Source organism: Rhinoraja longicauda, chromosome 23, assembly GCF_053455715.1.
Source record: "Rhinoraja longicauda isolate Sanriku21f chromosome 23, sRhiLon1.1, whole genome shotgun sequence".
NCBI lineage: Eukaryota > Metazoa > Chordata > Chondrichthyes > Rajiformes > Arhynchobatidae > Rhinoraja > Rhinoraja longicauda.
The window spans coordinates 31,027,767-31,043,071 of NC_135975.1; the positions used below are offsets into that span (position 1 = coordinate 31,027,767).

General features: G+C 49.4%; 1 protein-coding gene across 1 annotated transcript in view; it reads right to left on the minus strand.

Annotated features, from left to right (window-relative positions):
- LOC144604991 (ATP-binding cassette sub-family C member 9-like) overlaps positions 1-15,305 on the minus strand; it is a 184,099-nt gene that overhangs the window by 21,944 nt on the left and 146,850 nt on the right. The window contains exons 34-38 of the mRNA XM_078419986.1: positions 13,225-13,345; positions 10,610-10,740; positions 8,040-8,118; positions 7,466-7,574; positions 5,369-5,472 (exon numbers count right to left, since the gene is read on the minus strand). Coding sequence (XP_078276112.1) covers positions 5,369-5,472; positions 7,466-7,574; positions 8,040-8,118; positions 10,610-10,740; positions 13,225-13,345 — 544 coding nt within the window. The remainder of the gene's footprint in view (positions 1-5,368; positions 5,473-7,465; positions 7,575-8,039; positions 8,119-10,609; positions 10,741-13,224; positions 13,346-15,305) is intronic.

A 15,305-nucleotide genomic window follows, 5' to 3' on the forward strand; every position in this document is an offset into this window, starting at 1 on the left:
TCGTCGGCGTAGGCCGAGAGAACCACCTCCACCCCCGGCCCCGGCAAATCCAAACCTGCCAGCCGCCTCCGTAGGAGGCACAGGAATGGCTCCACACAGAGGGAATAAAGCTGGCCGGACATGGGGCATCCCTGACGAACCCCCCTCCCAAAGTGAATGGGAGCCAACAAAGAGCCATTGACCTTGACCAGGCACTCTGCGGCAGCGTATAAGAGCCGGACCCGGGCCACAAAATGGGGTCCGAATCCAAACGCCCGCAGAGTCCCGAGAAGGTAGTCGTGTCCCACCCGGTCAAACGCTTTCTCCTGGTCAAGGGAGAGAAAGGCAACGGACTGACCAGCCCTCTGGCACAGATGGATCAGGTCCCGGACCAGATGGATATTGTCCTGGATGGACCGGCCCGGGACTGTGTAGGACTGGTCAGGGTGGATCACATGGGACAGCGTGGGCCCCAGGCGATTGGCCAATGCCCGTGCAAAGACTTTGTAACCCGTACTGAGAAGAGAGACCGGGCGCCAGTTTTTCAAGAGGCGGAGATCGCCCTTCTTGGGTAGCAGGACGACGACTGCCCTGCGCCATGAGAAGGGCATCTCCCCGGTCGCCAGGCTCTCCCCCAACACCTTCACATAGTCGCCCCCCAGGACACCCCAGAAGGCTCGAAGAAACTCCACAGTCAGCCCATCCAGCCCCGGAGACTTGCCCCTACTGAGCTGGTGCAGGGCACCAGTCAACTCCTCCAGAGTTAGGGGATCATCGAGGCGCTCAGCCACCTCCCTGCACACTACGGGTAAGCCCTCCCACAGCACCCCTTGTGCCTCCCCACTAGATGTTTCCTCGGAGAACAGAGTGTCATAGAACGACCAAACTGAGGCACCGATCCTCTCCGGATCCGTGATGGAGGAGCCATCGTCCGCAAGCAACTCGACAAACTGCCTGCGGGCACCTCGGCACTTTTCCAGGGAGAAGAAAAAGGGGGAGGCGCGGTCCAGATCGTGCAACATCTGGACTCGCGACCTCACATACGCGCCCCGGGACCTCCTCAGCTGCAAGTCCCTCAGTGCCCCTTTCTTCTCCTGGTACTCCTCCCACTCACATGAGTCCCCCTCCGTCTGACCCAGGCGAGACTCCGAGTCAAGCAACTCTCTCTCAAGCCGTCCGATCTCGGAGTCCCGCCCCTTGGTCGACCCCCTCGTGTAGTCCTGGCAAAACAGACGGACGTAAGCCTTCCCTACATCCCACCACTGCCTTAGGGAAGGGAAACGCCCCTGCCTTTCCCTCCACTCCGCCCAGAACTGCTTGAATGAGTCCCGGAACCGGCGCTCCTCCAGCAGCCGGTTGTTGAAGTGCCAGTACGCGGACCCTGCCCGTGTGCGCGTCGGGATAAAGTCCACTCGCACCAGGCAGTGGTCCGAGCACGGCTCCAACCGCATGGAGGCTGCCGAGACACAGGACACATAAGCCTTAGACACATATACACGGTCAATACGGGAACCACCCCCCTTAAACCTGTATGAGAAGGCGCCGGAGTTGGGATGGAAATTCCTCCAAGCATCTACTAGCTCAAAAGAATCCACCAACTCCCTTAATGTCTTGACCGCTGCCGGATCGCGCTGAATGCCAGAGCGATCTCTCGCCTCAAGGGTACAATTAAAATCACCCCCCAGGAAAACACACTCCCCCCGATCGATGGTGTTCAACAGCGCGGTCACTTCTTGTGTTAACCGCGTCTGCATAGCACCGCTCTTGGGGGCGTACACATTAATAAAATGTAACGGCACGCCATCCAGGCGCACGGCCAGATACAACAACCGGCCTGGTACAATGTCCTGCACCTTGACAATCTCCGGCTGGAAAGATGGGGCCAACAGGAAGGCCACTCCACTCGAAATGGAGGTGAGATGGCTCATGTAGACCCCCCCTTCCCACTCCAGGAGCCAGGTGGGCTCGTCACTAGCCACAGTGTGTGTTTCCTGCAGGAAGCTCACCGCGTACCTCCCGTCCCTCAGCACCGAGAGATGGTGAAACCTACGGAGAGACTCCCTGGCCCCATTAATATTCAGGCTGGCTATAGTGAGCTTCATTTTGAAAGCGCACAAGAACTTTTACCAGCCCCCCTTGACGGAATGGAGCCTCCCCGAACCCTCTGCCCTTTCTTTAGGGACTGAAAAAGCTCTTGGAGCTGGCGCCGCTCATTTTTCAATACACCTGCCATGTTCCCCTCCTCCTGAAGGATGGCATAAATGGACTGCAAGGGTACCGTCAGGTCTGACCAGAGGTCGACAGCCAGATCTGCCTTATTCCTCTTCCCTCTGCTGTCCTTCAGAAACTTCCGGAGTTCCCAGATATCAACAAGCCGAGACACGGGGCTGCGGGTGGGACAGTCCATCAACTCACTGTCGCTGGACTCCACGTCCCCCTCCTCCTCCCACTCAATTTCTGAGCCCGAGTCTGGATTGTTCTGACTCCCAGCCGCCTCGCTCACCCCTCCCTGTGAGGTGGGCGGGTCGGCCACATCACCCGGTCCCTCCTCCGTCACCATCCCACCCCCAGGATCAGTGACGGGGGCAGGTACCGGTACCTCTAACTGTGGCAAGCTGCCTGGTAAATGGCCAGGCTCCTGCACACCCCCACTGCCCTCTGTAACCGGATTGGGGGCAGTGATGTTGGAGGAAGTCTCCGGGGCTGGCAGTGAGAGGGTACGTCTGGAGTCCGACCGAAGGACACGATCCGAAACGACCATGTCCTCCTTCGCACCCAGGGCACCCGCCCCAGCACCGTCACCCAGAGAGTCCCCGTCCCCCACCACCAGGGGAACCACCTCGCTCTGGCCCTCAGGGGGCGATGTTCCCGGAGTCTCCCCTGCTCCCTCAGCCGATGGGGCAGCACACCCCTCAATAGGACTCGTAGCCTCAATGGGGAGCATGGGCTGGGGACCCACCCCCACACTCAAGTCCCCCCCATCAATCTTCCCCTGGTCACCCTCTAAGCCAGCGGACGCAATCCCTGGGGGAACAGCCCCCTCGGGTAGTGTGTCACCACTCTCAGGTGGTCCCTGCACTACAGAGGCATCCTCCTGCCCAGAGGAAGCGTGTACTGGGTACTCTGCCTCAACAGGGGAGAAACACCTCCCTTCAGGTCGCCCCTGACCTTCAGGGCCGTTCTCCGTGTCAGAGGACCCGTGCCTCCTCTTATAACCACTAGCGTGCGGTGGTTCAGTCAGCTCCATTGCTGAAGCCTGTTCCTCCGCCCCGCCATCTACCTGCTCATCCTCTCCAGCCCTCAGACCCTCAGGCTCAGAGGCGAGCTCGATAATATCTACTGCCGGGGGACCCTCATTAAGGTGACCTTCTGCCTGGCGTCCCGCTTGAACGTTCTTCTTCTTCCTTTTAGCTTTCTTACTCCTCTGTCTCTCCCAGTGCCCCTCATCCACCCCCCACACTGCACCGGCATCCTCCGCCACAGGTACGGGACATGGGGGTGGTGGGGGAATGGAGGATGGGAGCAAGGGAACAAAGTCATCACGGGCCACCGTGGTAGAACCAGCAGCCCCAGATGGGCCAGCACTGCCTTCCTGGGCCACCTTGGTGGAGCTGGCAGCCCGGTGCTTGGGACAATTCCTGCGGAAATGCCCCACCTCTTTGCATGCATGGCAGCGTGCTTGGCCCGTGTTCCAAAACACGCGATAGCAGAATCCTTCCCATTCAACCTCAAAACTCCCCTCCATATCAATCCCCTGTGCCAGCTGTATGTACACGCGGCGATTGAACGTTAATACATGCTGCATTTCGGGATCATCCAACCTATGCAACAGTTTGGTGGGCCCAGACCGCACCTCCCCCAGCTTAGTTACATGTGGGAGCAGGAGCGCGTCCGGAACATAAGGGGGAACGTTGGACAGCATGACCGGCAGCACGGGCCGCCCCCATGGGTCCACCGCCATGTAAATCCCAGCCACCGTGATCCCCCTTTCCAATGCGGTAGCCACCGACTGCTCAGTCTTTAGGATGACAACAGCCTTCCCACTGACCACCGCGCCTGCCATTATGGCCTTCTTGCCAACAGTCTCCCCCAGCGCGGTTAGCACAGCCTTGAAGGTAATGTTGCCCTGCAAGGTCACTTTCCCGTGTATACGCCCCAACAACTCATGGCCCTTAGTCACGGAGACTGCCGACTGTACGGCAGCTGCATAATTCTTGGGGGCCGCCATCTTTAGGGCGTGGAGCAAAACAAAACGTCTCCGTTTTTTATAAGTCAAAGCAGTCTTTCTGCTATTGCTGCACCTCCACGCATTTGCAGCAGTTTAAAGTCGTGAAGGCTTTCTGGCAAAGCAACAGAAAGCAGTCTCCTCCTGATAAGATAGGGAAAAGTCCGTGCCAATCCTCCCGTCGTAGAAATTGGAACTTCCGGAGGCTTCTTCCCCAGGTCTCGGTCGCCCTCCCGGCTTCAACGAAAATCCAATGCACTGTTGCCGTACTTACCCGGCACACCTGGACCGGGCAAAGTCGGTGTGGGAGGGAGCTTTCCGATGCTACAGACCACAAACACCGCTCTAGACTCAGCTCCCACCAGTTCAAGTGCAACTTGGCCTTCCGCCAGCCACTGCCGCTCCTACGACTTTCAGAAAACACGAACAAATCCTCCCCAATTAGAGGACTCTTTCAACAAAGAGAGTCTCTGCTTTCCGACAGAAGTCCAAAAAGCAAATTCTGACTGCTTTCGTTTGTCCTCGCCAAACAAATCCTTCGAAAATAATCAAATCCTCACAGCCAGCGCCACACACCCACGTCCAATCCTGACCTCGGGTGCTGCTTGTGTAGAGTTTGCACGTTCTCCCTGCGACTGTGTGGGTTTCCTCCGGGTGCTCTGGTTCCCTCCCACATCCCAAAGACGTGCGGCTTTTGTAGGTTAATTGCCCCTCTGTAAATTGCCCCTCGTGTACAGGGAATGGATGCGAAAGTCGGATAAAAGTAGAACTAGTGTGAACGGGTGATCGATGGTCGATGGACGGTGTGGGCTGAAGGACCTGTTTCCATGCTGTATAGTTCAATCAATCAATTTATCAATTAGTCAATCAATCAATCAATCACTAGAGATTACATTCAGATCAGAGGTTATGGGGGGAATGCAGGAGAATGGGGTTAGGAGGGAGAGATAGATCAGCTATGATTGAATGGTGGAGTAGACTTGATGGGCCGAATGGCCTAATTCTGCTCCTATCACTCATGAACTTATGAACCATTAGCTGAGTAAATGACAGAACAGGCACGAAGGGCTGAATGGCCTACTCCTGCTTCCAACTTGCACGTAACCTTGATATTTCAAATTCCAGCATCTTAAAGAGAGAGAGGCGTGGAACTTGCCCACTTACTGAGTCCGCCCGGTAGTGACTTGACCATGTTCTTTAGCTGGGCAATTTCCAATGCCTCCCACAGCCTGTCATCAGTGCACTTGCACTCAGGGTCCAGGTTAAAGCTGGAAAACAAAGAAGACCTCACAAAGATATCATTGTATTTCTATTCAATGTGTTTTATGGTGTGCGAAACACAAAGTGCTGGAAGAACTCAGGCAGGTAGGCAGCATCTGTGGAAGGAATGGACAGGTGGCATTTCGGGTCGGGACCCTAGTTCAATCTCAAGAAGGGTCTGCACTTCTGGTGGTGGTTTGGCAATTTTAAAGGCAAGATCTTGGTGTTGGAGATACAGATTTGGATCCAAATATTGGCATCAAATGGGCCAACAGGGACTTTTCTGATGGATGGCGACTAAATTCAACGGGTACTACTTTTAGCAGAGTACTTTGACCAAGCAAAATTTTTTTTTAAATCACCAATGCAAAGAGCAAAATCACCAATGCAAAATCACCAATGCATTTCTAGCGATGGGGAGATTCGGGAACCAGAGGTCCATATGTCCCTTCTGAGCCTAATGAACTTGTGTCAACACATCGTATTCTGTGCCACACCATACATCACCACAACATATCGGTTTCAAGATGTGTGATTAAATATGGAAGTGTTTAGTTTAGTTTAACTAAGTTTAGTTTGGTTTAGAGATACGGTATGGAAACAGGCCCTTCAGCCTAAAGAGTCCATGGATGACCATCGATCATCTGAACACCTGTTCTATGTTATTCCACTATCCCATCCTGCACACTAGGGACAATTTACTGAGGGCCAATTAACCTACAAACCCTGCACGTCTTCGGAATGTGGGAGCAAACCGAAGCACCCGGAGGAAACCCATTGTGGTCACAGAGAGAACGTGCAAACTCCACACGCAGACATCAGTCAGGATCAATCCTGGGTCTCTGGTGCTGTGAGGCAGCAACTCTACCGCTGCACCACAGTGCTGTTGTGTGAATATTCCCTCCACAGACACTGGGATAACATAGTACTCATGTACGGGTGATCGTTGATCGGCCGTAGGGTCTGTTTCTATGCTGTATCTCTAAACTAAACTAAACTAAACTAAAATGAGATGTAAGACTGCAAAGTGCGAGGAACTAAAAGCACACTTGATTTTCTGACCACCTTCTGGCTAAAGAAATTCCTCCTTGCCTCCACTCTACAGGTACATCCTTTTATTCTGAGCCTGTGGTCTCTGGTCCTATCCTCTCCCACGTGGAAACATCCCAGGAATGAGTAGGTTAACATATGATGAGCATTTGATGGCACTGGGCCTGAACTCACTGGAGTTTCGAAGAATGAGGGGGGACCTCATTAAAATAGAAAAGTGAAGGCCTTAGATAGAGTGGATGTGGAAACGATGTTTCCACTAGTGGGAGAGTCTAGGACCAGAGGTCATAGCCTCAGAATTAAAGGACGTTCTTTTAGGAAGGAGATGACGTGGAATTTCATTAGTCAGAGGGTGGTGAATCTGTGGAATTCTTTGCCACAGAAGGCTGTGGAGGCCAAGTCAGTGAATATTTTTAAGGCAGAGATAGAAAGATTCTTGATTAGTACGAGTGTCAGAGGTTATGGAGAGAAGGCAGGAGAAGGGGGTTAAGAGGTAGAGATAGATCAGCCACGATTGAATGGCGGAGTAGACTTGATGGGCCGAATGGCCTAAATCTGCTCCGATCACTTATGATCATGATCTTATGCTCTTATGATCCTTTCCACATCCACTCTATCTAGGCCTTTCATTATTTGGTGCTTTCAGTTTTGATCGCAATTAAATTAAATTAAATTATTGCATCGTATGGGAGGCGCATTCCCAATCTCGTTGTACCCCTCCCTGTACAATGACAATAAAGATGTATTGTATTGTTTTGTATTGTATGAGGTTCTGAGTTTAACGAAAGCCGTCATGTTCAGTTTGACAAAGGACACACAACCACACAAGGCATTCCTGTTGAAAGTAGTTTGGTCTGCTCTCCAAGTCCGTGAGGCATAAGACAATAGGACGTGGAGGGGTAGGGGGGGGGGGGGGGGGGTGGACTGCGATGGTTGTAAGTAGTTACTTACCGAATAGATCCACTAAACAAGACAGGATCTTGTAAAATGATGGAAAGTCTGGAACGCAGTGTATGAAGAGGAAGTTTGCAGATATCTATTCCATCAATGACAATTTTGCCTATTGTATAAATATTACAAAAGTTAATTAAAAACACAACAAGGATAACTTAAAACATAGAACAGAGAACGTTACTGCACAGGAACGAGCCCTTCGGCCCACAATGTTTGGGTCGAACAAGATGCCAAGATAAACTGATCTCATCTGCCTGCACATGAATAACGATCTAAGCCAAGACCTTTCCCAAATTTATTGTCACTGAAATCATTTGTTGTTTTACCATTTAAACAAACCATGCTTACAGATTGATATAATCCATATGCCCTTTGATTGCGGGCCTCAACCAGAAGCAGACAATGGAAACAAAAAGGATTGTTTAGCCGGGGTCTAGCAACCAAGTGAGTCCTGTCTATGGAAGATGTAGTGTTAACCAGTAGCTGAAATGAAGTTCTGCTTTCTTACTGCGAGCCAGGGAGAAGTGTACCATACAACACTGACAAAGCGAAAGAGTGTGCAAAAGCTGACCTTCAAATATATCCACCATCCTGAAAAAGGCCAGGGATAGGGACGATTTTCCGCTACCAGTACGACCACAGATCCCGACCTGGAACAAAAAAAAAAGATTTTGCATGTTGTTTACAAGTCAAATGGGCTTTTTAAAAATTGCATCAACTAGCCGCTGGAAGTGAACTTATATGATATTTTAAATTAAAAGCAGAAAATGCTGGAAATACTCAGGAGGCCAAGCAGCATCTGTGGGAGGCCAAACGGAGTCATAAGTTCCAAGAGCAGAATTAGGAAATTCGGCCCATCAAGTCCACTCATCCTTTCAGTCATGGCTGATCGACCTTTCCTTCTCAACCCCATTCTCCTGCTTTCTCCTGGCACCCTTACCAATCAAGAACTCAATCCCCGCCATAAAAATATCCATTGCCTTGGCCTCCACAGTCGTCTGTGGCAATGAATTCCACAGATTCACCACCCTCTAAAGAAATTCCTTTGTAAAGGTATGTCCTTTTATTCTGAGGCTGTGGCCTCTGGTCCTAGACTCTCCCACTAGTGGAAACATCCTTTGCGCATTCACTCTATCCAGGCAAAATTTCATAGAGTCCTAAAGTCATACAGTACGGAAACTCCGAAGCCAACCAAGGTGCCCCATCTACACTAGTCCCACCTTCCCACATTTGGCCCATGTCCCTCTAAACCTTTCCTATCCATGTACCCGTCCAAATGTCTTTTAAATGTTTGTTATATTTTCTGGCTCAACTACCTCGTTCCACACACCCACCACCCTTCTGGTTGAAGACCCTTTGTCAGAACAGGGAAGGAGATAAAAGGAGCTCATTAAAGTGCAGAGAGGGTGGGCAATAAGAGATGTGTCTGTTGGGTGAAGCTGGGGTGACCATGAGGATAAGGTCAGCACAGTTTGAGTTTGAGTTTATTGTTGCCTGTACCGAGGTACAGTGAAAAGCTTTTGTTGTGTGCTAACTAGTGAGTGGGATCAGTTCGAGGGTGAGAATGTGGAGAAAAGGGACAGAGCAGAAGACAAGAGGAGTTGGAGGCATGAAGACCTACTTGGATAGAAGGGCTGTGAATTGTGAAGGCAGGGAAGGAAAATAGGTGGAAGAGGAGAGGGAGGTGGAGAAGTGGGTGCGTGTCCAAGTGGGGCACAGGGAAGTGAGGGGGGGGGAGGAAGGATAAATAAATAAAATCAGCCTTCTACACACACTTCCCAAGCCAATCAGATTTAAGCCGAAACCAAATTTTTAACTTGAAACTCCTTTTATTGGGTTGGTTGATGTCAGTGTTCCCACACTGACCTTTCTCTCCTGGGCTTCCTCCATTGCCAGAGCCCACACGCAAACTGGAGGAACAGCACCTCATATTCCACTCGGCTAGCTTGCAACCCAACTCTATGAACATTGGATTCTCCAATTTTAGATAACTAACCAACTACACTCTCCATCCTCTCCCCCCTTCTGTTTTTCCCCTCATTTCCCTATGCTATTTCTGGATGCACACCCATTTCTCCCATTATCTTGCCCCCACTTTTCCCATTCCACCTACATCCTTTCCTCTGGCTTCACATTTCAATCCTGTCCTCTCCTTCTCTCACGGCCTTTTGTCTTCTTATCTCTGGCCTCTGCCCACCCATCTTCCATCAAAACCCCCCTTACACACCCATCACTCGCCAGGCTTTGTCTCGTCCCCGCCTCTCTTTTCTCGCGGCACGGTGGGCGCAGCGGTAGAGTTGCTGCCCTACAGCGAATGCAGAGCCGAAGACCCGGGTTCGATCCTGACTACGGGCGCTGTCTGTGCGGAGCTTGTACGTTCTCCCCGTGACCTGCGTGGGTTTTCTCCAAGATCTTCGGTTTCCTCTCACACTCCAAAGAGGTACAGGTATGTAGGCTAATTGGCTTGGTAAATGTAAAAATTGTCCCTAGTGGGTATAGGATGGTGTTAATGTGTGAGGATCACTGGTTGGCGCGGACCCGGTGGGCCGAAAGGGCCTGTTTCAGCGCTGTATCTCTAAACTACAGTCAGTCTGAAGAAGTGTCCCGAACCAAAATACCACGTCTAGTTTAGCTCAGTTTAGTTTTGTTTAGTTTAGAGATACAGCGCGGAAACAGGCCCTTCGGCCCACCGAGTCCGTGCCGAGCAGCGATCCCCGCACATTAACACTATCCTACACACACTTTACAATTTACAATTTAATCAAGCAAATTAGTCTACGAACCTGTACATCTTTGGAGTGTGGGAAGAAACCAGAGGACCTGGAGAAAATCCACGCAGGCCATGGAGAAAACGTACAAACTCCATACAGATAGCACTCGTAGTCAGGATTGAACCCAGATCGGTGGCGCTGTAAGGCAGTAACGCTACCGCTGCGCCACCATGTCACCCTATACTTGTTCTCCAGAGATGTTGTCTGACCCACTGAGTTACTCCAGCACTTTGTGTCTATTTTTTAATTTTGTGTTAGCTTACATCCTTTGTTGACGCCACTTTGCATGCCCCATGCTTACAATATGTTTGTAAAATGTCTCTATCTGATGGAAGGACAGTTAGTTAACAAGATTTGTGGCGATCCTCACCTTTTGGCCAGGTGTGATGTAGGCTTTGACGTGTTTAAGTACCGGTTTGAGAGTTGGGTCATATCGAACACAAAGATCCTGAATCTTTATCTCTCCTTGCTGTGGCCAGTCTTCCGGGACCTGGGATGGGTCTAGATAGAATGTAAAGATCTTGAATGGGCGCATATCAAACGGATATTGTTTATTCAAAACCGAGCAAAAAAAAGCACAACAAGTAAGACACAAAGTGCTGGACTAACTCAGCAGGTCAGTCAGTATCTCGAGGATAACATGGATAGGAGATGCTGCCTGACCCACTGAGTTACTCCAGCATTTTGTGTCCCATTTTTGTAAAGCATACGCAATTCCATGCGTCTACAAAAACTGCAGATGCCTGAAATACATCTGAAGTAAAACACTCAGCGGGTCTGGTAGGAACTGCGGAGAAGAGAAAGCAGAGTTAATATTTCAGGTTAATGAATATTGGAAGCTAAATGTTTCCAATTCCAATGAATGGTTAGCAACCTGAAATACCATCTCTGTTTCTCTTCACAGAAATGGCCTGATCCATTGAATATTCCAACACTTCCTTCAACCAATTCAAGTTTATTTAAAAGACCGCATTTTAATAAGTTGTTCCTCTTTCTAAATTTCTCTCCTCATTTGGTTTAAGTCCACCTGCACTGGTCTTGACCACTAACTGAGACAAATGGAAACTCTACAAGTACTTGCTGGAATTTAGAAAGATGAGAGGGGGGGGGGGGATCTCACTGAAATCTACTGGATAATGAAAGACCTAGATATAGTGGACAGGGAAAGTATATTTCCAGTAGCGGGAGAGTCCAGGACCGGAACGGCACAGGCTGGGAATAAAAGGGCGCACTTTAGAATGGAGATGAGGAGGAATTTCTTCAGCCAGAAGGTGGTGGATCTGTGGAATTCATTGCCACAGACGGCTGTGGAGGCCAAGTCATTGTGTATTGTAAAGCGGATATGGGTAGATTCTTGATTGGAAAGGGCGTCATGGGTGACGGGAGAAGGCAGGGGAATGGGGTTGAAAGGGAAAAATAGATCAGCCATGATTGAATGGTGGCCTTTTGTAGAAAATTATTGGTAAGATAGGTATAATTTGTATAGGTATTGGGTAGGTATAATAGGTATAATAATTAAGCATAATATGTGCATGTTGTAATACTCCAGAAATATGTAGGCGTGGAGAAGTTGTGGAAACAAAATATCATCTGGAATATTCCATTCCATAAAGAACTGAGAGATTAGATCAAAGACTGGCCTTTCACCCTGCCTTATTTTAACCTCATGCACTCCATTAAGTCTTTTTCCATTGTTCAATGAGATCATAACCCAGTGAATTTCGTTTTAATTGCCAAACACACATGCGTCCGGATGCCAATATAAAATTTTAAATGATGGCAACGAGCGAAACTACAACTGAGATATCTTCACAACTGAGCAATCCTGGACACCAGAAATGAAGAAACGTAGAAATGAAGAATAGCCATTTCTTTTTTTAGATTTAGATTTAGAGATACAGCGTGGAAACAGGCCCTTCGGCCCACTGAGTCCGCGCCGCCCAGCGATCCCCGCACATTAACACTATCCTACACCCACTAGGGACAATTCTTTTACATATTACCCAGTCAATTAACCTACATACCTGTACGTCTTTGGAGCGTGGGAGGAAACCGAAGAACTCGGAGAAAACCCACACAGGTCACGGGGAGAACGTATAAACTCCGTACAGACGCCGCCCGTAGTCAGGATCGAACCTGAGTCTCCGGCGCTGCATTCGCTGTAAGGCAGCAACTCTACCGCTGCGCCACCGTGCCGCCCCTTTTTCTGATGGAGTCATAGAGTCAAACAGTATGGAAACAGGCCCTTCGGCCCAACTTGCCCATGCCGACCAAGATACCCCATCTATGCTAGTCTCATTTGTCCGAGTACTGGAGCTGAACATGCCTGATGTCAATGCATGAAAGCAGAACAAAAACTTACTTTGTAAATACATTCAAGGACCACATTAATATACATGTAAAGTTCCTCCAACACTTTGTTTTATGCTCACGATTCTAGCCTCTGCGGCTTATTGCAACTCCAAACTGTTGGACCTCTTATCCAGAGTTATCATCTGCACCAATAACTGTACAGAGAGTGTAGCACGGTGGCGCAGTGGGTAGAGTTGCTGCCTTACAGCACCAGAGACCTGGGTTCGATCCTGACTACGGGTGCTGTCTGTATGGAGTTTGCACGTTCTTCCTGTGACTGCATGGGTTTCCTCCAGGTGTTCCAGTTTCCTCCTACATTCCAAGGACGTACAGGTCTGTAGGTTAATTGGCTTCTGTAAATTAGCCCTAGTGTGTAAGTCAGGGCTAGCATAGGGGTGATCGTTGGTCGCACGGGCCGAAGGGCCTATTTCCATGCTGTAAACTAAACTAAGCTAAAGAAAGAAAAAAAGACAAAAAGTGCTGGAGTAACTCAGTGTGGAGAACACGGATAGGTGACGTTTTGGGTCGGGACCCTTCTTCAGACTTGTAGTGATGGACACCAGTATCCATTATATCTTTTATTTTCCTTCTCGGTTTTAATTCACAGGAAGGTGATACATTGCTGAATCCTACCTATGGTCCCCTCGTAATTCTCACTCTCGATGTTCAGGAAACTGTTGACCTTCTTCACAGCTCCCATCTGCACTTCCAAATCGGCCAGGTTCCTCACAACCCAGTTGAGGTAATTGCAAACCTGTGTGTGGAAACAAAATTGCATTTAAATAGTGCCTCCCAAGATGCTCCAAAGTGCCCCAGATCCAATTGACTTCATTCTTAAAGGAGAGGGCTTGCTAACATCATGTAAATCGAAAATAGACAGAAAATGATGGGTTTAACTCAGCGGGTCAGGCAGCATCTCTGGAGAGAATTAATGGATGACGTTTCGGGTCAAGCCCCTTCTTCAGTAGTTCTTTCCTAGACATAATGTAGAGACGTGTGAACCTCATGCCAAGAGTGGAGTTTTATTATCATATGTACTGAACCGGAACAATGAAATTCTTACTACAGTAGTACGACAGGTCTCTAAACACAGTACTCAATAGATAATATAATAAACAGTTATTAAAAAAAGTTAATTGGAAAAGGAAACACAATACAGCAGCGACGTGTGGCGAACCGCCGCTCGCCTCCGGCCACGTGAACGCGCGTATTAAATGCATTTCGACTGACGATATTTTTGGTTTCCCATGGGTTTCTCGAAACGGAACCCCATCCATCGTAAGCTGAGGAGCGCCTGTATAGTGCAAATGGGTTAGTGGGCTTACAAGAATGATGCCTGGATTTGATGGGTCTCAGCTACAGGGAGAGTTTGGATCGACGTGGATTATTTTCCCTGGAATGGCGGAGGTTGAGGGGAGACTTGATAGAAAATTATCAGAAGCATAGATAGCGTAGACAGCCAGGACCTGTTTCCTGGGGTAGAAATCTCCCACACTGGAGCGCATCGCTATGAGGTGAGAGGGGGAAAGTTTAATGGAGATGTGTGGGACAAGCTTTTTTACATGAAGGGTGGTGGGGGCCTGGAACACACTGCCAAGGCAGATACAATAGTGGTATTTGAGAGATGTTTGGATAGGCACATGGAAGTGCAGGAAATAGAGAGATATGGATAATATACAGGCAGATGAGTTTAACTTGGCATTATGGTTAACTTGGCATTATGTTCGGCACAGATACTGTGGGCCGAACGGCATGTTCCTGTGCTGTACTGTTCTATGCTCGATGTAATTTGGATGATTCTCATCCAAGGCACTGGATTATGGTTCAACAGTTTAGGCAAGATCAAGATTAAGGGACTTACAAATTTGAAGGAGAAAATGGAGTTGGATTGGACACACCCTCAGAAAACCTGCCACAAACATCACCCGGCAAGCCCTGAAATGGAACCCCCAAGGAAAAAGGAAAAGAGGTCGCCCCAGGAACAGCTGGAGAAGAGGTGTCCAGGCAGAAGTGTCTGGGAGTGGGCTCAACTGGGGAGATCTCGAAAGAATCGCCAACAACCGAGTGAGGTGGAGGACATTTGTCAGTGGCCTATGCTCCCTACAGGAGCCAAGGGCTTAAGAAGAAGAAGATGATTAAGGGAATCCTCTCAATGTATCAAGGCTCTCATTAACAAATAAATGTATATCGCAATTATCTTATACAAGGGCTGCGTGGTGGCACAGCGGTAGAGTTGCTGCCTTACAGCACCAGAGACCTGGGTTCGATCCTGACTACGGGTGCTGTCTGTGCGGAGTTTGTACGTTCTCCCTGTGACCACGTGGGTTTTCTCTGAGATCTTCGGTTTCCTCCCACACTCCAAAGACGTACAGGTTTGTAGGTTACTTGGCTTGGGTTTGTATACTTGGTATAAGTGTAAAAAAAATTGTCCCTAGTGTGTGTAGGCTTGTGTTAATGCGCGGGGATCGCTAGTCGGTGCAAACTTGGTGGGCCGAAGGGCCTGTTTCCACGTTGTATCTCTAAACTAAACTAAACTAAAAGTCTTTTCTGCCATATACTGCTTTACTGGGGTTTAAGGAGGCTTCAATGCCTTTGCATTTATTCGCATTTTTATGTCAACATGGTGAAAATCAAATGAAGACAAAGAGAAGACTCCCGGGGAGTGGGGAGTGGGTTATGGGGGGTGACGAGGGATTGCGGGACCATTGTATTTG